At 37.8% G+C, this 26,171-nt stretch overlaps 1 protein-coding gene across 19 annotated transcripts in view; it reads right to left on the reverse strand.

Annotated features, from left to right (window-relative positions):
- The window catches only part of raskol (Ras GTPase-activating protein raskol), a 183,630-nt gene that overhangs the window by 36,601 nt on the left and 120,858 nt on the right, over window positions 1–26,171 (reverse strand). For 2 of the 19 annotated variants that reach the window (XM_074111590.1, XM_074111581.1), the window contains exon 2: window positions 8,226–8,829. The exons of 13 other annotated variants lie outside the window; for them this stretch is intronic. In XM_074111590.1, the coding sequence (XP_073967691.1) occupies window positions 8,226–8,427 (202 nt within the window). In that variant the 5' untranslated portion in view covers window positions 8,428–8,829. Of the gene's footprint in view, window positions 1–8,225; window positions 8,830–14,087; window positions 14,299–26,171 lie in introns of those variants that run through there. 4 more of the 19 variants (XM_074111583.1, XM_074111603.1, XM_074111575.1 and 1 more) reach the window with 4 other exon arrangements.

The following is a 26,171-nucleotide window of genomic DNA, read 5'->3' on the forward strand; positions in this document are numbered from 1 at the left end:
TTCAATGCTGCGGCTGTGTAGATATCCAGAATTCATTATACGAGCTGCATAATGCATACCCATCTTCAATGTAAGTAGAACCTTCATAACACCAAATCTGCTAAATAGCAGTGCTTCTCATATTAATAACAAATCTTTTGTGCTTTCGCAGTTAGATGCTAACATTGCATGTAATTTTTATTTTACTAACGCGCTTCTTTTCGACGCTGGGACCGGCAATCGTAAATTGATCTGTGGCGTGCGTTCTCATGTTAGAGACGATGAAAGGAGGTCCGAGTCTGATCAGATTGGTGTTAGAATGGTTCCCTCTTCGGTCAGATTTTGCTTGCCGCAGGGCGAGTAGTGTAAGTACATGTTTAAATCACGAAGGCTTGGCATTATGCGCAAGGCGGTCGCGCCGGTCATGAACCTACTTAACTGGTTCTTACTAGTATTGTTCTGTGCCCAGAACAAGGTGAGGAGGCTTCTCGTATTATGATTGTGTTCAATTCGTGGCACCACGTGTTTCTATCAATTCTCAAAGCTTGGATTGCGCTTTCATTATACTAAGCAGGTTGTCCTTTGAATAGAATAGGAAATCCAAGATTTTTTTAGTTGATACTCCGGTGTGCTCCCACTATTTCCATTGACAGTACTATAATAGAGCTCTAATACATATATTGTTATATCTCTACATGTACCTACCTACCAAATTGTTTGTTAATTGGGTATTTAAAATACATATTAATTAGTGGTCTAAAAATATAAATAAATCATAGTAATAGAGACGCTTTGGTGTATACTGTAAGTCTTTATTATGAATAAATGAATAAATAAATAAATTACAAATTACTTAGTAAAGAACCATAATTTAGAACATGAAACTACCGTGAGACTCACTCATATTAAATAATAGTCGCGCGAGCAGAGCGGTGGCGCGTAGTGCGCGTGTTGCGGCAGCCGCCGAGTCGCGTGCTCCCTTGAAGAAGGGCTACGAAATAGCCCGAAACATGTCGAGCTAAACTCGATTTAAGAGGTGAGTTATCCGTTACAATATAATTTAACCATAATTTAACAATAATAACAATTACGAAGTCCTTGTATGATAATATAACAGTTTATCCTCATTCCGAAATCCTACTAATCCTATCCTACTAATATGTATTATAAATGTGAAAGTTTGTGAAGATGTTCGGATGTTTGTTACTCAATCACGTAAAAACCGCTTAACCGACTTAGATGAAATTCGGTATACAGATAGTCGAGTCCCGGGAAGGACATAGACAATTCGCGGGCAAAAGCTAGTTTTATTAATAAGGAAAAGTTGAAAAAAGGAGCATAAAGTTCCGTACCATTAGTTACGAGTAGGTGCATGGCAAATAATCAATATTATGTTTTGATCGCCTCATTAAACGCGTAAAGTCTACTTAACTGTGTAACTTCACTCTTTACAAACACACCAAAAAAAATCAAGGCTGAATTTAAAAAAAAAACTATTATTCTGCCACTCTGTCGGCTTGATTGTCATGTACACCATTGCGTAATTACAGAAATGAACAGGAAATCAATAATTAACACAGTTTTACTCGAACCAATATTAAACTGATTGCCATTAATTAATTGACCGGAAGATTTACTGGATGACCTTATTATAAGTCTGGATCTCTTCCTCTTACGTAATACTGTTCTAATTTTTTTTTTAGTTTAATACTGGTATAAGTAGTAACTTTCTTTACGTATAAATTAGTACAGATCAATATTTATAATTTTATTCATCGCGATGTCTTGATTTAATAATGTCATAATGGAAAGTCCTCAAAGGCGTACCTTATTAAGTTTGCAAATACCTTTAGCAATGCACGGCCCTCTTGCTTTTATTCCGACCGCAATCCATAAGGAAAAGGATTATCCGAGCAACCACCGAAATACAGAATCATAAAATTAATCCCTTTCAAAATCCTTATTAAATGCTAAAATAGAAAATTCCTGTGCTCTGACTGAGTGGCTTGAACTAAGTTCATTGAGTATTTATTGCAGTAAGTATTTATAGTATAACAAAGATACGACGGGTAAATGATAAAGGTATAATATAGCCGTTACCCGCGACTACGTCCGCGTAGAATGCGGACTTACAAACTTTTGCATTTATAATATTAGTGGGATAAATTGTAATGTTAAGCTTTAAACCTTTATTTTTCTCTTTCTCTTGTCAATTGTAATTTTCATATGTTTTATGTACAATAAAGAGTTACAATACAATACAATAAACCAGGGTTGCACTTATCTCCACGTACTCGTATTTGTAACGCTTAATATAAGTATACAGGTACATACACATACATCAGGTTAGTAGGTGTTGTATTTTTTTTAAGTTTACCTACACTAAATATAGCACAGATTCAAAGCGAGGAAACTGTTCGATTTAATTGCTTTTACGGCCTTTATGTAAGGGGTTGAAGTGTGCGAAGCGGCAGTGCATGAAAAGACCAACATTTACATACTTTTTCAATTATTTCGTGCACCTGTACCCGATTTATGATAAGTTTGGTGTGAATAATGTAGTTGTAAACTTTTAATTTTTTGGAGGAGGCCTATGTCCAGCAGTGGACGTCTTTCGGCTGACATGATGATGATGGATGATGATGATGAAACTTTTAATCTGTAATTCACTTGTTGGTGGACATTTAAGTAAATATAATAAACGATATATTAAAATTTATCGTCAATGTAAGAGTGGAAATATTTCAAGTGAAATTTGAGTGTGGCGTATTGCGAATACAAAATGCAAATTTTAACAGTGATTTTACGACAAGTATTGAAATCTTACACAGTTTCATCCGTAATCAATAGAAATTATTAATTATTAACTACCCTATTTCCATTATTTTTCATATAAGATACATTTTAGATTGGTAGAGCTGATAATAGCGACGCTACGCCGTAGCAACTTACTGCGCCATCTAGCGGCGAATAGCAAAACTAATGCTTATCAGTAGCAACTCACAGAGATGGCGTTGTCAGTACCTGCTGTAGGTAAATTCATTGTTCTTATCCTTCACATCATCATGGGACTTCTGAAGATACTTACCTGAAACAAAATCAAAAATATAATGAAAATATCTATAAGTCGTATTTAGATATTATAAAAAAAAAACATTGAAACGCCAACATGTAACAACGCATTTACAATGACTTTTTATTTTTATTATTATGAACTGTTTGGAAGTATATTATATTTAACTAACATAATACGGAACACTTACATGATACTAATGCGGAATCTGGTTTTCTGAAAGGAAACCCAGATTCGTCATACTGTTTAGTTTCTGTGATTGTTGCAGGTGTGTTAAGTTTAATCGTCTTTATTTTTTGCGAACAGTTAAGACGGTACTAACGAGTAATCGCCCTGTCTATCAGCTGGTATTGCAACCATTGTACCAATTTACATTCAAACTGACATTTCCTGCTTGCGACACACTTTTCACATGCGATAACAAGTTAAAACAACAGTCGCTAAACACCGGCACCGCAGAACTACATCGAAGTTATTCTGTACTTTTGTAATCATATTGCGAAGTCGCATCCTCGAATTTATGTAAATTATTCAAGACGGCGAGTATTTGTATATTATATGCGCAACTTCGCACCCTTACAGTGCCAACGTCACTACTTTGAAACGATCTCGTATCTGAAATTAATACGTCAACAAAACCGACCCTTGAAATAATGTTCATAAAGTTATTCAGAAAAAGCAGTGACGATTTCTAACTTAAACCTACTATTCCTATGCTGATAGGATCATGTCTGATTGTGAAATAAAAAAAAAGTTTATAAATATCATCATCATCATCATTGTCAGCCGGAAGACTCGCCCATAGAACGCCACAATGAACGACATGACAACTCGCCACTTGCATCCACCAATTACCCGCAACACTCGCAATATTGTCAGTCCACCTAGCGGAAGACCTGACATCACGAATTCGACAAATTTCCGCATTCCAGATTATTTATGTAGGCACCAGTTTTTTTTACAACGGCTCTTGAGGGAGTCGCATAGACCGATTTTTAAAATCACAGCTGTGAAAATATAATTCGAAATAAGAATTTGAAATACGAGTAGAGTAGTAGAAAATTAGAGATTTAATTGATCTTGTCAACTAAGCATTTCATTTGAGCTGCAGTTTTAAAACAATACATTTACTTTACATTACTTTATATCATTTACAGAATGTTATTTTTTTAAATTGGCCTCTTGTAGTTATTTAGTTACAAGCTGACGTTTTATGATTGTATGTAAAGGTCAGAACCTTCGGACCTAACTTGTTATGTACATAAATATTTTAATAACCTTTCAGGTTAGTAGTAGTTTCAAGGGCTAAAAAGGATGCGCGCATTATGCGCTAGTATGCATCGTCACAAGAAAACAAAAATTAACCCCCTTGTCTTACGTGGACTAACTGATCTTATTGTAACTAAAGTCCGACACTAAAAACGTAGAAATAAAATAAGAGCGCCACTTCATTCGCAACTGTCACATTTTTGACGTAAAGTTAGTGATAATTTTATATTGAACACTTTTAATTCCTTTGTCATCTTTATTATTAATTTAATGTACTTAGGTACCTACCTACCTAATATGTTTCTTTATCCAGATTGCCTCAAATCAACTTAAGCCATTTCAATTCAATAAATTGTGAAGAGTATCATAGGGATGACGACTAATCACCGTTAAGGGAGACAGAAAGCAGAAATAAAACACGGTCGCCCTAAACAAAAATAAATTATAGTGATTACTAACTTTTAGAGATCGCTTCGCAATACGACCTCGGCACTTTTTTTTTCTTTTGAACCAAAGGGTTTAGTTCTTTACATTGTGGTATCGTGGTGTTCTGTATTGTTATGTATTGTACTGTATTGTATTGCAACCCGCTACGGAACTAGTAAAACTACGAAATCTGGCAAACGCATATCGAGGTATTGCATAAAAAACTTGTAATTCAACTACTTATTGTGGAATGCATTTTTGGACTTAAAATATTGTTATTTTTAAAAGGAAATTCCTTTGTTGAGAACTACGGTTCGTCATTAAACAAGAATAAAAATAGATTATAACCGACATAATAATGAATAAGATTCTTAATTCTTCGGATCATAGGGGCTACGTTTCAATCGACGGTTTTGCTCAATCTTAGTACTGGACACTGTACGGTGGTACTGATTCACGCTTGACCGGTATATTTTATGTATACTAGTATAACTTCTTTTTTTTTTAAGATCAAAAAGAGTACATTCAATGATGAAATTTTGCATTTATCCAGCTATCTACATACCAAATTTCATGACTCTAAGCCCAGCGGTTATTAGTTCGAGATTTTATCTCTATCCCGTGGGAATATCGGAATAAAAAGTATCCTATGTTTTAATCCAAGTAATAAACTAACTTTTTGCCAAATTTCATACAAATCCGTCCAGCCATTTCAGCGTGAAGAAGTAACAAACATACTCACTCACTCACAAACTCACACACTCACTTACTTACAAACTTTCACATTTATAATTTTAGTAGGAAGGATATCAAACATATAGCGAACGTAATAATTTATACTTTATTTTATTAAAATAATTGTGACACCCGTTCTCCAAAAAATGGCCACCTACGTAAAAAAACGGATAAGAAATGTTTAAAGTATTTCGTGAGAAGAACTCTAAAGATATTTGCTTAAACAATTCCCAAGCGTGCCTACTTCCTGGCCCACTCTAAATTTCATTCAATACTACCAACAAAAGGACGGGAGGATGTGGTACACTCGCGTAGGTAGATTTACAACCCGCTCAGTTTCCTCTCTTAATTGATGCTGCAAACAAAAACCTGCCCCTGCTACTAACGGCTGGAATTCCAAGGATAATCCCACTATACCGGATTGACAATATTGACGGCGGCCTGTAATATATTAGGTACAGTAATGAAGACAAAGAGGTGCCTCCACAAATAGCTTGAGAATACAAAACAAATAATTTTATTTAAAACCTAGGCTGTAAAATGGAACGGAAGCAGTGTTCGGTAGCGGTAGGGTTGCACATGAAAGAGACAGGAACACAGGAACCGGATGTGCGCGGTGGCTGCGCCTGCGCCGCTGCGACGCAGGTGCGCCAAACGCACGCGACCAGAATCATTTAACATTGAACGTGATCTAAACGTGAACGTTACCCTTTTTTAAGCTTTTAAAATTATAGACAACGAGACCGGAATACCATATAAATAAGTCGCTAAGGATGAACGAGGAATCGAATACAATATAACTTAAGATATAGTCATGTGAAGAAAGGATATCAGTACGAGTTGGTACATGTAACCATACTCAAAATCAATGAGTTCCGTTTTAGTAATTTAAGTTAAATAAATCGGGGTGACATTGAACTGCGAAACGATTTTAACAAGCAGTTTGACAGCTAACTTACAAATTTTTGCTCCCGTTTGCCACTCTTCCAGTCGATGTATTTATCGAATTTGTTTTTAATCTTTTAACAATTTTAAAGCTATGAAAGTATTATTAGGTTTTATTTGATCAAATGAATACTGTAGGTAATTAATTAGCAATTCCAACACACACTCAATTTCGCAAGCGCAAGTTAAAACACAATAGTCACATTCAATTCGCTTAGTACATTGACGCAATATTCCTGAAGGTACGAGTATGCGACATTTAGTCCCTAGTATGTGATTTCGTTTTGCTAGGTAAACCACCGACCGGTACTCTAGCCACTGCAATGCGGCTTCTGTCTTGGCATAGGAGTAATGCATATCATAATGTAATTCTCGGGATATGTACATAATGAACGCGTCCACCGACCACAAGAGTGCATGAACCGGTCCGCGCTATCTGTCATCCATCGTCATGCTACTACAGGGCATATCATTCAAATAGAGACGTTTCTAACTAATAGGTTCATTCACGATTATAATCGTGACATGCATTAGTGGGATTACATCATCTATACAAAAAATAAAGCTGAAGAGGGTCGAAAGTCTATACATATAAGATATTGGAAAGAAAGTAACACTAGCTGATCATACCACCACCTGATGCTGCAGGCAGGGTCGTCTACTCATAAAGAAACTCCAAAAAGGTTGATAACTCCAATAATTAATTTTACATGTACGTTCAGTTTTGATGATACACACTTGACTTGATAAGAGACTAAAATATATAGCTAAAAAAGCTATTACTTAAGTATGCTCTATAAAAATACATAAACATGAAACAAGTACCTATCATACTTACGCCAAACCAATTAACTCATTACGTAACACAATTTATCTACGCGTATACCTATAAAACAGTACTGACTGGCTGACTGACAGACAACGCATAGCCTAAACTACCTACCTTGTGCTAGAGACTTGAAATTTGGTATACCTACACGTACCTAAAGAATCCCAGAAGTAAGTAAACTACGGATGCACTGAGGAAGGATTTTTCGAAATTCCCATAGGATAGGGACATCTAAATCTTGTCTGTTTCATTGTTTGTTGCGGGTAATCCCTGAAACAGCTAAGCTAATTTAAAAAAAATCTATTAGTAAAGCTTTTTAAAAATCGATTCCCGGAATAATAGAACAGAAGCCTGTTTCAATTCAATCGCGGACATTGTGGTTTTATATAGAATTAACTTATTAACTTATTCCTACCCTACTGAAATTAGGTATCCTATGTCGCATACGAAGTTGCGGGCAAAAGAAACATGTAGGTTTCTCAAATTACACCCCCGAAGATGTGGGGTTTAAAGTTTTGAATTCGAAAATTTGCAAATATAATCCTCCGAAAAATTAATTAAAAACGAAAAAAGGATTGTAGAAAGTAAATCTATGTTACCCCAAATTTAACGCGAGCGAAGTCGCGGGCAAAAGCTATTTAAAATATATCTTTTTTATTTAAAAACCGTCTTATAAGATATTAAGTTAAAAAATGCATAATGAGGGTGATTTTTGCAGCTTGCAGAAACGGTAATTACTGCATATTTCGATAACACAAACACCACAACGATGTAAATGCCACCATAAAAATAAGTATTATAATCTAACCAATTACGATGGTAGGTATAAATAGTTATAATAAAGAACACATGCTGTGTTATTAATTGGCCATCTATTAATCCCCGTATATAGAAATAGCTACGCATTTACTATATACGAATACCAATGCGTCAAAAATTAAACCCCTAGGAACAAATTCAGTTACAAACCATTATTCTCCTCCTGCATTGTTTCAAAGTCTGCCAAGGACATGTTGGAGAGGTCTTCGATATAGACCTGCGGCTGACGACTGAGAGAGTGTCGTCCTCCCAAGGAGTGGTAACAACTCTCTTCCTCGTCGGCTGCCTCCTCCGTAGACGAACCCTTCAGACAGGAGTGGAAGCTCCGCGAGAGACGCCGCTCCGTACTCATTTTGGCACATATCCTGAACCACCTCACTGGATACAACCAATCTACGCACACCAAATTTTGATGATGTGACGTATTTGATTTACATTCGTCACAAACACTGAGTTACGTTCACTGACACTTGGACGATTATTAATCACAATTCAGTTCAGTCACTGATGCACTTTTATAGAGCTGATGTCATTTGTTTATTACAACATTTTCGCAAAACGTTCGTCATGCGCAATCAATGAAGAAGCACTCTATGGATTTGAATTTAGTTCAGTTCTTCGTATCATGAGCATGACCTAACCCCATAATAATCTATCACGTCACGTGCGATCTACACACCTTCTCAGAGAAGACTGCATTTGTTTCAAATAATGTTATAATATTCGTTTCTTATCTCCTGTTATCGTGAAGGACCTGTAATCGGAAGGTATCAGTGATCCACTGCGCCAATGATCTATCAACGTTCTTAATAGACTTTATAAACGTGCGACACGGTAGAATATTTAGATAAATTGTTTTGTAAACAAGTTTGCGTAATGTCAGGGTTTAAGTTTGGTTACGCGACGGCTGCTTAAAATATATACATAATTAGTTTATTGAATCAGGCGTTACTTTGCGGATGTCCATATCAATGAACTAAAAGAATTTTTTTGCTCACTCGCGACCTGATGATAGCTAAGTTTATGCAAGATATGCGTGTTCATGCAGTTCCTGCACCTCCACACTGTAAGAACACACACAAAACACACAAACCCATCTATCACCACCACCACAACACACTAACGCGTTTCAAACTCAACCAGAGCTCATCTTCAGAATATGGTGGTGGTGGTGTATGGTGCACGCACGGTGCGGGTGAGCAAAGAAATTCTTTTAGTTTCATTGTATACATAATAACTAAAGAATATATTCGTCCATAATTAATGAACTGCGGGTTTTGAGTGCGTAGTGCAATAATTAATAGAAATATCATTTAGGGGCTGTTTCACCATCCATTGATTAGTGTTAACTGGCGGTTAGGTGTGCTGCCGTCTCTATTTGTTTTGTTCGAATAGACGGAGACGGCATCACATTTAACCGCCGGTTAACGCTAATCAATAGATGGTGAAACAGCCCCTTAGTCTAATATTTACATAGGTTATTGCAATGCACGCACACTATAATATTTAGAAATGGAACTTTGAAGAATCAGCGACCAACTCGAAAAACATTAAAAGGGAACTGAGAGGGAACGCCTTGTGACAAGGCGAACATTGGGTTCAGTGCCCTCCCAAAGAATGGGGTCTACCAATGTAACGTACGGCTAATGAATGGCAGACGAACAAAGCACCACGTCTCTGTTGTGCCCGTGGTACCGCGGACTTATTCGTATGAAGCCCTTGCCGTATGACTTATGAGATGTTTCACCGCTTAATGTCGTAACCAACCTAACCTAGCCAGAGTCGTTTATATGTATGAGACTGGTTCTTTGTATACGAGCTTGTTAGCACTTGAACGCCCTCAAAGACTAGTGAGATAATAAAAAATGGGCACGAGATGCCTCTCAAAAACGTATGAATAAAAAATATTTATATCAATACGTTTAACATGGCGCTTGGCGTTTTACATACTATAAAAATAACAATGCCTCTTACACCATAACAATGTCTTAATTCTAGAAAAACAACCGTAATGTCAAGTAATTAAAAGCTATCGCAATGGTAATTGCTTAAGCCGTTCGTAGCCCTGACCACTTTATTTAAATGACCACGGCAAATCACTAATTTAAACTATAAATGTTTACGCAGATCTTTTCAACCATGTAATGATAACGTTTACTTTCGTAGTATCACTTCCGCGAGAGCTGCTATTGATGACTCGGGATTAAAAACAAAACCGCGTCGCGACGGTGTTGTGTGTTTTTACGAGTTGCGCAAGAGTCGTCGAATCACGCGCAAAACTTACCGACGAGGAAGAGACAGTTACGATTGCGGGCTCATCACATGTGGTTTTAATTAGCGCTGTGTCGCAATAAGCTGCTTATACATTGACAAAAAGAGTGAAATCTTCAACGATCCATTGTTTCGCTGGAAAGTTCCGTGTGGGAGCGGGATGTGAAGTGTGAACCTAGTTGTGCGAGGAGAAAATTGCGGAATCAACCTTTCATTACAATACGTGCTCAGCCGAACAAAGCCTTCGAGTCTTCCTCTTGGTCTTATTGCGAAATGGCGTAATCCAAAAAAACGAATTACACGAGAAACACATTTTCAATGTACAAACGTAAACGGCTACGCTTCCGTTGAGACGTCCAGAATCAACTAATCACAACATCATATTGCAGGCAGAACGATGACAAGACGCTTCTTAAATCTCAATGGAAATGCAGCGTAATGCACCAATGATTTCCAATGATACTTGTATTAATTGTAAAATCTTGTTTATAATGCTGACCAACTCACTTTCCACAAGCGATGCACTCGGAATTCATATAAAGAGTGTAATATATTTGGACTAGGTGTCGACAAATATCATTTAATTGTATGTGAAGTCATAAACCTTTCAATGGAAAGCGAACATATTTCACTAGCTACAATTCGCAATAGCAAAAATAACATGTGGCCGCTGACCGTCGGTGAACCCGCAGAGGAAGTGAGACCTCGTTAACATTCGCACTAGCGGAGTATGGCACGTGGTTGCTAGGCTCTCGTCGGGGGCAAACAATCAGCGCCTACTTCCATCATACCGAAGGCCGACTCAAGGTGCTAGCCCATCCGGAACGACCAATTGCCCTGGCAATATTTTAAAGTAACAATACAAACGTACATAATATAAACGTATTCAACCCACTGCAAACAATGAAAGCTCCTACGCTAATCGTTCGTTACTCCAAAACTAATGCTGTAACGAGAACCTATGCAATAACAAATGGACACACATATTCACTTAAAGATAACGGACATGAGCGTCGAGCAATGATATGTCCTAGCTTAATAGATAAGAACAACGGAACACATCACGATAACGCGAGATAATTGCAACGGTTTGATAATGAGCTGAATGGAAACCACATCAGAATGCTTATGCTTAGCCCTGTGAGCACAGGCGAAGGCGTGTTTGACGCACAGTTGTGGAAACGAGTCAGGTCATGTTTGGCTCGCGGCCAGCGCTTTCCGGCACGAGACCGATATTTCCCCAAGATAAAGAGTGACCAGTACCCTTAGTGTAACAAGTTTTCGGTTACAAAATACGTCTCGATCGCGTTCGCGTTAAAATCTCAATTTGTATGGAAACTCGAACATCGCAAACGTTCCGCTAGAGGCGCTGTTCGTGTTTCCATACAAATTGAGATTTTAACGCGAACGCGATCGAGGCGTATTTTGTAACCCAAAACTTACACTAAGGGTACAGAGCCCAACCGCGGCTCATATCGTATGCTTATCAGCACAGGATTAATTATTAATACTATTACTTTGTGTCCATTCAATAACACATATCTAACTTTTACCACTAAGTGTTACAGCGGCGCGTCGGTGAAAAACACAAGCACATCAGTACGATCGACTGAGTCAGACGCGTATGCTGATATATACATACAACTGTCGCTGAATGTGTAACCATAAGCAGCTAGCAGTTGTATGCTTTATAAGTAAGTGGATGCGTCGACCTATAAATCTTTTTTTAGCCTAAAAATGCACGGATGTAGGATTAATGGCTCAAAAGCGAATTAATAATCGAGATTCAATATTCTTTTCACACCTCTCCTTCAGAAAAGTAACTTTTCCTCCCTGACGAGAGGGAGCAAAGTGCAACTTTTCTGTTCAAGGCTTTTCTAAGTGTTTTATTGCAAATGCAATTTTTTTAAGTTGATAATTGGAAAGCCACGTCATTTTCTATGCTGGTTGTTCTTTAATAATGTTTAGAATTTATTTTTTTCAAGTTTCTTAATGCTCGGTGTGAAAAGTTGTATGAGCGACTCGGGAGCAAAATTATTTTCATCTTGGGCGTTAACACTTGAATCCCTCATTACGCTCAGGATTCTACTTAAGAATCCTTCGCTACATTCTGGATTCCATGTACGCCCTCGCCGCAAATACACCATTTTGCTCCCTTGTGACATAAATAACTATTTTGGATAGCATTGGTTACTACAAACTTTGGCAGCTGCTGACGGCAGCGTGCAGTTCAGCACATTGCATCACTGTGTTTAGGCGTACACATTTGCTGGGCCACGCGATGTGTGCCGGAGAAAGCTTTTATTTTATACTCACTTACCTACAACAGTTTTATGTGAAGTGAAAACATATGACATTCAATAAAAAGTTGAAACAGGTTTGAACTAATGAATGACTTCTGCTCACTCTAAGAGTAATAAAGATCTTCTAACGATTGAACTCAATCCGATGGAATAAGTACTAAGCGCGACGACGCAACTCGAGCTTTTGTTATCCCGTATGAAAGGCTGTAAATAGGTTGTTCAAGCAAATAAAATGCATCCGCCAGCGACAAACGCTGACATCGTAACTAATGACGTGGCAGGTATAAATCATGTTTATAATAGCCGGGCCCAGGCGAAGACGCCGAAGGAAGCGGTCGATTTGCGACGGATATGGCCACTGGTACAAGTAGAGCGACGTAGGCACGAGTGGGTACTTGGCAAAATGCGTGATTGGTCCTTTCAGAACTAAGGCCGGGTTTTAATAGCGAGAACACAGAACGAATATGTGCATGCAGACGGACAGTGCTTCTTAGGGTTCCTTACTCGAAGGGTGACAAACGGAACCCTATTCCTGTTGCTATACATTATCGCTATTCCCGCTACTACAACAAAAAATAAAGGGAGGTACAAGATAATACAAGAATAAAAAAATACAAGAGTAATATTACATATTTAGCTCTATCTCTATAATGTTTACACATACAATCCTCAAACTCGGAATGATGATAGAGAGAATGGGTCGAGCGTGAGTTGGTTTTAGGGAAAAATATAATGTCTGTCAGAGGCTGTTATTTTATGAATTTAAACAGCTAGTAAGTATATTTGTTCAAAATTTTATAGTGTATCTACATATATTGTTGCCCTTGACTGTACAGAACCCTCGTTGGCCGAGTCCGACTTGCACGTAGCCGGTGTTTTTTATATTTTTATTATAATACTATGTACATTATATTACATAGGTAAATACATATACTTAAAGTATATGTATCTTCTCGTGTTACTCATATGAGTAGGTAGAGTGTGATCACACTTACAGATATTGTGCTACCTATTTTTGCATGTACCTAATTCACGATTGAACTACATACTAACCAGAAATTATAATTTGACGAGAATTGAAACCTAAAGTAGTAGCTAACTAAATTGAACACCTGATGGAATTCAGATAGGTACTAATATTATTAGTGGTTCTGTGGTATCTGTGGACTGACGTATAGCTTTCGATTATCAAGTCCATGCCGACTTAAACAGATCTAAAAATAAATAGGATGCCAAGACCACCAGTTCAAATAGAACGATTAGTTTGACGGCATTATCAGCCCAATGTCGCACGATTAAATTGACATCGCTTCACTAATTATGACCTCAAGCTCCGCCCGCACAGTGACGTTCGTTACCTTACCGCTCGCGTTACCTCTGTCAAACAGGTAATTAACGAGGAAAGCTAACAACGCCAATAACGAAACATCCACAATACCATCGACACAGAATTAGTTAGCGCACCAAAATAGAGTCAAACGTCATAAACAGATTCTCGCGTACACCCGTCGACACAACACACCGCGAACGCCCTACTGGGCCCGTATGATATCCGTTACGAAAGTTGACCATTCATGGTTGGGTCCCTTTTGAGACGTCTTGACTTTCGTGTGATGTCGCGCCGAGCGGCAGACGCGTGTCTCCATTCAGCGGCGCCGGCGCACTGAGACCAAGCGAGACGCCAACACGCGGCGCGGCCACAGCGTCGCGCCCTCCATGACGGACCGTTTATTTACAATTCACAGTTTGAAATTCGAACGTGCTCCAATAATTAACATGGTTGCATATAGGCCGATGCAACTACGAAGAATCTATAGCGTAGCACGCACGCAACATTGAAAAGTGGGTACTTGGTGAAAAAACCGCGCTATCCTTAGATCCGCCTCACCAGTTCCGCTCAGCAGAAAAGAAATGTTTTCTGACATCAGATATTTGTTTTATACAACTAAGACGAATTTAATTAATTAGTCAGGCGTCAGTTCAGCAAAGCATTGAGGTAAGATCATAAATTTACATAATGTGAACATTACATAAAACCCCGGGTAAGTACGAGTCGAACTTCTGTGGAGACGGTTCCGTCCAACAGACAATCTATTAATTATTTTTTATGTTAATCATATTTTTTACTTGTCATCCAAAAGAGCTCACGAATACTCAAACAGAAGTGTATAGCTAATCGGTCCAGTATACTCTGAGCAGTTGTATAACATACGGACAGGCAGACACACGATTAATCCTACAAAAGTTCAGTTTTCTTACTCGGACTTACCCTTTTAACCAGAATCCACCAGCATTTTTGTATTATCAATATTACGAAAGTGAAAGTCACGTTGGTCTCAAACGAGTTCGTAATCCATTACAAAATCACTTTTGAAAAGTGAAGCTATCACTGGCAACTGCATAATCAGTGACAATAACTTATGTTTCGTTAAAAAAAAATTGACAATAAACATAATTATGTTATAATATTATAATAATTATATATTTAAGTAACCCCTCTATGAATATAAACCTGTGATACTGATAATATGCATGGCTTTATTGTAAAAGGCTTGAGGGAGCCTAGAGCCAGGTAGCGAGGGGAACGTCGAGGGTGACTCGGATCGGCTGCGCGGGCGCCGTTACACTTGTGTAATTATTTTAAGCCAAGGCGAGGCAAACAGAGATACCGTGGAATGCCGACCGGGTGTTTAAGGATAGCTTTACTATCCCACCGCTCTACGACACAGTAAAAAACACAATAGTTACAGCATCAAGCAATTACATCAACATTTTTCAATACAGATACTACTCACCTACTCAGTCAAACTTGAAACGTTATCTATCTATTGATAGCTATAAAAGAAGAACGATACTGAACGCGCAGCTTAAACCACTGAAGCTTGTTATTTCGCAGAAATATTCCATGACGATCATTGAGATGCACTGAAAAGGAATTTTTCGAAACCCAGAAGGTAAATCTAACCAATTGTTCATTCTACCACGAAAGCGAAACCGCGGGATAAAACTAGAAGTCTCTAAAGTTTTAAATACCCTCAATATGTATCAAAATGCGAAGTCAACCAATTAGCACTGGCACATCTGCGAAGGTTTGCTCAGTCGTTCATGATGGATAATTTATACAGCAATCAAATAAATTATCCCCAGTTGACAGTATCAAAAAAGATGATGTTCGTTAATGATTCGACATTAATCCGTAATTATTCTCACATTAATGGCATATCGACCGTGTGTTTCTTAATTTAAAAATTAAGATTATCCGACGGCTCAGTTCATAGAGAGAAACAACCTGGTAATTTACTTTTTGGCCAATTGTTTTGTTTTCAATACCGATGTACCTACCGTCCAGCAGTTCAAGCATTCGCATTTATAATATTAAAGGTAGTAGTTAAGCATTAAAAAATGTTACGTTAGTATGTATAACATCCCTATCGGTCTAGGCAAAACTGCGTGCAACCTCGGCGCCACATCGGCGCGGTAAGTGAGAGTCTTCTCTGTAGGTGCCTTCAGGTACCAAACAATTGCGTGGCGAGCGTCTCAACCACACAATGAGCAGCACTAGCAGTTTTATTAATTTATATTGCTTGATATCAAACGTAATCAAATCATAGAGCAGAACGGGTACTATTAACTTATAATTTGCAACTGTGTGGCTACTCAACATATTTACGTCTAAAAACGTACACCGGCGTGATAACAAATACTTTACGTACCTAATAAACATTGGAAAAATGAATGCAGGGCAAATGCAATAAAAGTAATAAAGTGATGATTAACAGTCGTAAAGCAAGTAAAACTGGCATGCAGCTTGCTTACAACAGTAGGAAGAAGTTGGCCTTGAGAGCTGGGGATATCTACGTACATAATTACAATAACAGGTATGTAAGATCAATATTTAACACGTTGCAATAGCGTTTTGTGAATTAAAAGACGCTACATGTATGTACCTGTTTGACTTCCAGTTGAACCATTAGTTTTTAGGGTTTCGTAGTCAACGGTTTCGTAGTTTCCTACCCTTATTGTTTCGCCATGTCTGTCTGTCTGTCTGTCCGCTGCTAAGCTCAGAGACCGTTAGTACTAGAAAGCTGTAATTTGGCACGAATATACATATTAGTTACGCCGACAAAGTGGTAAAATAAGACAACCTAAAAAATTTTTTTTTGACTGTACTTCTCATAGACGTACAGTGGGGGTTATTTTTTTTCTCGACACCCTATAGTGTGGGGTATCGTTGGATAGGTTTTTTAGAGCCATTGGGGGGTTGCCACGACGATTTTTCGAATCAGTGATATGTTTGCGAAATATTCAACTTTAAAGTGCAAATTTTCATTAAAATCGAGCGTTCCCTCCCCTCTACAGTCTTATTGGGTGGAAAAATTAAATAAAAATCAAAATGGTAGTAAATATATAAAATTTACAAGGAAAATTATAACGGCTAAGCTTGCTTGAGAATTATTAGTAGTTTAAGAGTAAATATCAGCCTAAGGTATAAATACACGTAAACTTGGAAAATTACGTGTATTTTACCCTGAATCTAAGTGTTTATATTATAAGTTTTTTGTACTGATTTATGGTGTGCAATAAAGAATATTTGAATTGTTTGTATTATTGTATTCCATACACAATACGAAATCCTTAGAAAATTATTTCTTGATTTTTTCGTAATGGCTATGTAACCCTATCTGGGCCTTGTCCGACACGCTCTTGGCCGTTTTTTTATTTCCTGTCGAATCACTATGACTGTCTATGACATTTTCTGTGAAATAGTTCTACAGTAATAAGTTACGTACGGTGCAGTTGGTTCATGATCTTAAGACTTATTTAGAGTTTCTTTATTCACCGAAGTGTCAGTCAACTCCACTCGTTAACTTATAATATAGCGCTATAAGTCCCGGTTGTGGTACCAGGTTATCGATATGAGAAAGAACAAGACTGGGTATATTTTTAACGTTCTAAATCATATCCTATATAAGCAACGTGGTACGTTAACGAATATAAACAGCTCTACGGAAAACTCCTATGGTATTCGGAATAATTAATTCGCCTACAGCAGTTTTTTCTTGTTTCATAACTGACCTTGACTGCGTGATTCACAACACATCGGCATACTCGCAGTTATTTAAATAAATACATAATGATCACCTTAAAATATGTACAAACATTATAACCTACTAGCTTTTTCCCGCGGCTTCGCCCGCATAGAATTCGGTTATCGCGCGCTGTTCCCTCGGTAACTGTGCATTTTCCCGGGATAAAAAGTAGCCTATGTCACTCTCTGGCCCAGAAACTATCTCTATGCCAAAAAACACGTCGATCCGTCTCTCCGTTTCGACGTGAAAGACGGACAAACACACACACTTTCGCATTTATAATATTAGTATGGATTAACCTGTACCTGTAACTGTTGTTGCACCTAACAGGTACATGCAGTACTTATCACTTGCGTAGGAGATCAACTTAGAGTCTTAGCCGGTAGTGGGCGGTAACGGGCCTATTCTACTAACAAGATAACAAATCCTTCGTTAAACAGAAAACCAAACACTCGATATTACCAACAAACTTACTTATTTCAAACTTCCAGCGCGGTTGAAGTAAAGTTTTGCTTTCGCGATTAGCAGAATAAGTAATAAATTAATAAAATTGTGCAAATAGTGCCAAGCTAGGCTAGTTTCATTGCAGCAATGACATGAAAAGGAAAACACATTCTAATTAAGCTATTTTATTACTAAGCTAAGTAGCTTAGTAGTTCTTAGTTTGGCAACAGATGAGTTTTACAAAGTAGGTACCTATACCTGCCTTATAAATATAAATCGTCACTACTTAAAAAAAACTTGTATCTCAAAATGGATAACTTTTCTGAATACACTTTATGACCATTGGGTCAAGGTTCAATTTTGCTGACGTATTGATTTGAGATTCGAGATTTTTTCAAAGTAGTGACGAAATGCCAAACGTTAGAACCGGGGCGTGCACTATGTAGTTGTATGTGTAAGTTTCCGTATAAAAAAAATCTCAAAAAAAGAGAATAATCCTTCTCTATTACCTATGCACCCACCCGACTGCAATGCTCATAAGAACTTTGTATTAAAAAGAACGGAACGCTATTGTATGGAGCAAACTCTAGGTGTATCGTCTGCCCGTTTGTCCGTCCTTCACTCTGTCCTACTTTTAAAGAGGCAGTACACCTTCTGAATCAAAAATTAGCAGCAACTTGGACTGTGAGAATTTACAACATATAGGTAAATTGGTAAAACATTACCTTTAATAAGGTTTTCATACTAAAAAAATGCTTATACTTATGGAAATATGACGGTTACGTCACAGTGACTCGATTATCACGTGCAAGAACAGCACAATACGTAAGTACTCGTATTCTGAAGAGAGAAAATCGTGATGCTCAACGGCAACACGCCCACACTCTCATCGATGATTCATCTCCTGACCTTGACTGCCTTACAGCAGCTTAGACGATAATTGTCTATCAAAACAACATCCAATATAACTATTGCTAGCTTTATCCCGTGGGCTCGCTTCTGTGGAATATTAAAAAAGTGGTCAAGTGCGAGTCGGACTCGCCCATGAAGGGTTCCGTAGCAGCAAGTAACATAATATAAAAGTTTCCTTTACTTTACAATTTATGACGTATTAAAAAAACTACTTACTAGATCTTTTTCAAATCAATTTTCGGTGGAAGTTTGCATGGTAATGTACATCATATTTTTTTTTAGCTTTATCATTCTCTTATTTTAGAAGTTATAGGGGGGGGGGGCACACATTTTACCACTTTGGAAGTGTTTCTCGCGCAATCTATTCAGTTTAGAAAAAAATGATATTAGAAACCTCAATATCATTTTTGAAGAACTATCCATAAATACCCCACATGTATGGGATTGATGAAAAAAAATTGAGTTTCAGTTCTAATAGTATGATGGGGAACCCCCAAAATTTATTGTTTTTTTTTCTATTTTTGTGTGACAATTTTAATGCGGTTCACAGAATACATCTACTTACCAAGTTTCAACAGTATAGTTCTTAAGTATAGTTTCGGAAAAAAGTGGCTGTGACATACGGACGGACAGACGACAATCGAAATAAATTTAATGATTAACCACATGATAAGCAATATAGAAAGAAACTAAATAGATACATACATAGAAAAATCGACATGGTAAGCAAAGAAAAAATGATAATTGACACCTATACCTTATAGGTACTAAATGATATTGTAACGGATAACTCACGTCTTAAATAGAGTTTTAGCTGGACATGTTTCAGGTTATTTCGTAGCTCTACCTCATTTCTTCTTTTTCGTTACCTTACTTCTTATCGCCCGCGAAAATGTAAGTATCCAAACCGCCTACGTCAGATTATTGTTACAGCTTAATCTTTTATCTAAGGTAACGAGATCGACGAAAAAAAACTTTGACCTAAAAACGTGAATATTATGTCCATATCTAACTATGATATACGTACTTCACGTAAGCTCTAACTGCAATGAAAAACCAGCTAAGAGCGAGTAGAGTAGGGTTTGGATTAGGTAGGTTTGTGTACCATTATTATTAAATCGCGCAAAACGCCATTTAAAAAAAAACTATTTTGTCAAAGCGGTCATTCTAATACACGTTATAAAATTTCAGGTCTTGCTGTTATGGTTCAAAAGACAGCGACAAGGTATTTGAATACGGAACCCTTTGGATACGGAACCCAAAAAAGTGTATAAATTCATGCTCACTTTAAAACTTTAATTACCATATCAATCGGTCCAATAGTGCAGTGGATCAATTGATCAGCTAATCGTGAGGAATACGCAAAAAGTAGAATAAGTAACCAACTTTCGTTAGAGAAGTGTGCCAATAGAATGCTAGGTTTGTGCGTGTGCCCGGCCTCGCATGCGCGTTAGTAAATAACTGCATAATGTAGACGTCTGCGACTTTGTACGAAACTGATAGCCCGTCACAACTTAACAAATAGAGTCCGAAGAAACTTTCGGTTTAGGCGATAAGTTAGAGTTTCGGTTTCGGTATTAATTTTGCCGGAACTGGGACCGAAGCCAATCGTGTGCTTTCGTTCAGCATTTGGGTGCAATCGTCGTAGAGTTAGCTACGCCACCCGGTTGTAAAGGTTTTGGTTTCGTCTGAAACTATTTTAAACAGAAACAATTCGGTCTCGGTTTCAGTTGTATTTAGACACTAGTTTCGGTCAGACAAACCTACTTATACAAAGCTAATTCCTTGCCTCATCGTCAATTTTCCATATACGAGCTAAACTATTAAGCTGCAGTAGAGAGGTAGGTACCCAATTGTGGGCATTCCTTACGATTAAAGTAAAACTGCTCGGGGAAATAAAGACCTACCAACATTAATCAATACCATTAACACGACATTGAGTTTACGTGGAACATCGTAGAAATAGTCCGCGTTATGATTAGAACAGAGAATGTGGGCCACATTTCATGTATTCCAAGCGATATGAGAATTTAAAACAAGGACGCAACACAAATATTTTTCTTTATGATCCGTGTGGGGATAGAATTGTGTTTGCGAGGTGGAACATTGAACACGGTCGGAGTGCGTCGCGGGTGTCGGGTGCATCGGCTGACTGACACAAATCTTAGTATTCAATCAATGCGACCGACCTGCGTGTGAGGTTTCTTTGCACACTTTTTATCTTACGCAAACTCAACATGATTTACTCAGGGACTTCCATTAGTGACGATTGTTTTATATTTCTAAACACGGAGCGATTTCAGTAGGTAGGTATCACTTAATAATAGTTTTGCTTCTTGCATTGATGTCGGTTTAAAAAGAATACTCATAACATCACGTTTATATATTCTACACACATAAAAAGTCTTGGGATACTCATTATCCCTAGAGATAGGATAGGGAATTTGTCTAGACAAATTTGATGTTTTGACTCAGTAGTAGGGTGAGGGCACCAGTCATGGACAGGAACCAATAATGGAATATTTTTTCCGCTAACCTAATATTAAGAAACGTGCGCTACTTTTTCTAAAACTAATAACACTTATGTGCAGTACCACTACCATGAGTTTACAGTGACCGTACTCGATAGCGACGGCGTTAATTATTTGTAGAGGCGCTGTACAATTCTTCATACAAATAATTTACGCCGTCACTATCGAGTACGGTCACTGTAAACTCATGGTAGTGGTACAGATAACTGATGATCATAACTGGTAAAGTTCATGAATGGTGAGCTATAAAGGCATTGAATCATTGCTGTCCATTACTGGATACTACTGTGCTTAACATGTACATGATTGGTGCCTTCACCCTAATATGAATATATTTTATATAATGTTCAAAACTGTTTCAAAAATATACCTAGTTATGCACTTTCACGAGTGTAGGTATATTGCAGGTACTTCATCTTTGACCAAAGGGTTTTTATCGCTAAACCATGCAAATAGAAGCTAATAAATAAAACGTTTAAAGTGTTGAATTAATAAATGATTATGTAAAAAAGTGAAATCATGTGAAAGGAGAGTAGAATTGTCGATTTCATTGACTCTCGGTGCAAGATGTGAACTACGGTAAAAGGAGAGCGGGCAATAAAAATAAATCACAACACAGGCTTTTAGGGCTGATGTAGAGCATGTCGATTCGACATTTATTGTTAACACATTTCTTTGCAGTTGCCGTGTACAGACGAGATAAAAACCGTTATTGCGCGAGAACAAATTCTAGTATAAATTGTAGCTACTCGTACTGTCTCGTACTAACTGAAACCAGAGCATGCCGCGCCGAACCGAACATGAATATGATCACTGTCGTTTTGTGAGAATAGTGAGAGTATTCCAATCGGGTATCAGCCGATACATGCCATATGTATATAAATATTTATCTGCAGCTGCAATAGAAAGTGACACCCGTGCAAAAATTATCATTAGGTAACAAGAAGCTGTTTTCGTGTTAGTTTCGGAAGCCGTATTTTTAATTCAATAAATTCATAGTTACAGCAGTTTATTTGTTGCCTTTCGCTTATTGTCATCTAGTGCTGTCGTTTTACAATGTTTTTAACAAAGATCAAAGCTCACATCATGTTCGTTATATAGCGAATATAATATTATGTTCCTACTTCAACAATGACATGACAACGTTGCCTGAAGTAGTTATGTGTGGTTGCAGCGTTACCAAGAGCGTCCAAACAGTAAATCTAAAAACCCTTGATTTTAGAGGCAACGCTATAAAGCCAGCCTCAATCAAGGTATAATTATGATGTGGCACGGTATTGTGTGAAATCGGTCCGTCTTTTTGCCGCGCGAGCATATCTGTGACGCGCGCCAGCTTCGTAAACAGTGTCAGTTATAAACTGTTGTTTGGACGAACGCCAGCACGCATCCATGCGCTATCCCGAGTTGTTAGAGCACATACGGGAACACCTTTAGGTTGTACTATTACTTTCTGTGCTTGAGGCTAGAATTTCTGTGTGCTACTGACTAATTCGACTAAGCTGCCTGAGAATTGGTCAGCTAGTTTTTGAAACATGTGTTTTATTGAGAGTAAGTAAATGAATTAGTCCGATGCAGAGGTAAGATTTTCTGACTAGCTGGTTTCTATTACTAAAGTAATACAAAAGGAAACAAGGGAAACTCTTTTTAAGTCTCCCAAACCGCGATTTAAATGTCAGTCCTGTCTTTTACTGTGATAAAAGGAGTCAGAGCTCGTCTCAACATAAATGCCAGTTAACTTAATACACCGTCGAGATTGAATTCGTGACTATCTCTAAAGGCATAATACCGAATTAGTAAACTACGCCGCACGACCACTTGAGGATTGTGGTGTTTCACTTACATAACACAGACTGCCCTTTAAATTAGACTAAACTGTAAGAGCCCGAGCCTGGAGTGAAATAGATACCTACTCAGTTTTAGGTGTAACTTTACAAGTAACGGAAATTTTAATCCCAGCCTTAGTTCCGTGAACATAACCAAAGAGGCTTAAATATAGTTAGTAATTCAATTATTAGTATGTGTCGGATCTTTAGTACAATATTTTAATTATAGTTAGTTGGTTCAAATTACTTGTTATGTGTAATAACTAATTAAGTGATTAAGCAGATTCGAATATTCCTGGCTGTTTCATCCGAGTATTCTATCTTCGCTTATACATAGCAAACTGCGTATGTATACCTACACATACATAATAATAAACCAAAGAGATTTTGGTATGGTCGACATTTTTTTTATTTATAATAAATGGATCTCCACGAAGAAATGTCTGAATCAAAGGAGCATATTTTTTATTCAAAATAATGTCCGTGCCTGTTTGTATGACTTTTAAAATCAGAAATTCATTCCACTATCAAGTTTGATATTTAAAAAAGTCTACACAACAACATTCATTTTCAACCGGTCGTTAATTTCAGGTATTGAAGTTTTCATTCAAAATGCACTAAGTAAATATTTTGACATGTTTTAATAAACGTGTTCGGCCACACACCAGGTAAGTACCGGAAAATAGACAACAGGGGCTTTGACCGCGGCATCGATCTTCTAAATACTTGTCATATAAAAATAAGACAACACAAACCAATAGATAGTAGGTACATCTTATAAACACCGCAATTGAATTATAATATAAAAATAATAACCATGGAAGATCACATCGTATGGAACACAAATAACTTCAGTCTCTTTGAAGTCACATGACGTCGTTACAGCCGATACAATTTACAGTAAACGGCAATCCACTAAAGTAATTAATTACCCACTTTAAGTACATTCTCGCACGCTCACTAGTTGATTGTCGTATTTAGTCGGCTAATGTTGCTATGTAGCTCAATTACTTAGTGTCTAGATACATCGACGACAAACACTACACAGGACACAAGCTTTCGAGGCTACCGATTAGGGGTCTCACTTATGCTTACACCGAACTTGGCTCACCTTAGCCAATCAATTAGGGATATACAAACATGTCCAACAAAATGATGAAACTCGACGACAGCGAGTCAACTGTGAAGACCACGGCGTTGTGAATATCAGGTTACCGGTTCGATCTCGTTACAACAGGAAAGGTAACTTTTTTTACAAAACCAAATATATGACCATCAATGTACGAGAAGTATGACAACTTACGGAGAGTTAATAGGTACCGAAAAAGGTAACTATATGGCGGAGTTAATGACGGGGTGTGGTTGTTTAACATAAAAAAGCTTTCGGCAATCCCAAATTATCCATGCGCGACTTCTCGCGGCAGTTATGGTGTTCTCGGGGAATTCGGCCGGTGACGATAACCACGCTCTTATCTGTCACCGGGACTCACTAGCGCGATTTATTACGCTGCCGACGAGAAACTTAAACGGGAATCCGCCTGTTAAAAAATTGGAGAGCCGCAACTACACGCAAACGCCGTCAATTTACATCCCTACTAAAATAATGTTTGTTAAAGAAATTGATAGAGCAATCAATATCTGAGGAAAGCTAGAGGATTCGCAAATCTCTCTTGTAAAATGATATTTGAGCGCGTATTTTTCATATAACGGCGATTAAAATTCCAGCGTCTGTTGAACCGCCGGTATCAAATTCTCTGCGCATACAACAAGTGATGCACGGTGCCTATGGGTGAAAAACGTGCCCGGGTTGACAAAGAGATACGGCCGGCCATCCTATTATGATCGTTTACGTGATCGTTTACCTGCATTTTGAACGAAAATTTTCAAATTCCGACAATGTTTGCAAGATTGCATGTCATAACATTCACTTAGGTAGGTATTCGTAATTAATGCCGCTATAATAATGCTTGACGGTTACAAGTTTCGTCTATTTCGTAAGTCAAACTTGAGCATTCCAAGCCTCAAGATCATTTCAAGTGCAGTGAGTGATGACGCACTTGTCGACAAAGCGTGGGTTTTTTCTATGTTAGAACAATACTGTGCAGCAGGTTGTATTGTGGACATTGTAGTTGCGAGGGGGCTATGCAGGCTATGCGCGCAGGTAGCGGGATGCGGGCCTGCGCCGGCGCTCGCAAGCTGTGCCGCGACATATGCACGCGTGATTTCCACCACCCGGCGCGGCAGATGCTTCCGACCTCATAATTTGCTTATATGAGCGTATCCAGTTTACTTGGTAACAAAATACGCAAGTTTTTGCTTCTGCTTAAGTATTTGTGGGATCATCAGGTTAAGCAGTATGCAGGTGAAATATATAAAGTCGTGTGTGGAAAAAATGTGTTAAAACCATATGTAACAATAACAACCAGAACGATGCACCGGATATAACGCCGAATTGTACAGGACATACATATCAGATTAATTGGTTTGAAGTAAACCTAATCGGCAGTAGGTAATGAATTGGTACCGCAGTAACCTGATGGTCTCTTTAAAATTGTCATGAAATGGTATTGACTATATTTAAACCTAACTTGTAACTCGAATAATAAACACGAATTTCTGGTTCAGGTTAATTACAGGGTTGGTATTGGTAATTATTTTTAGAGATTTCGTCTGAGCATCGTAGGTAGGTATACAATTTCCAAGCAGAAGCATGGCAATACCT

This window comes from Choristoneura fumiferana, chromosome Z, assembly GCF_025370935.1.
Source record: "Choristoneura fumiferana chromosome Z, NRCan_CFum_1, whole genome shotgun sequence".
NCBI classification, from domain to species: Eukaryota; Metazoa; Arthropoda; class Insecta; order Lepidoptera; family Tortricidae; genus Choristoneura; species Choristoneura fumiferana.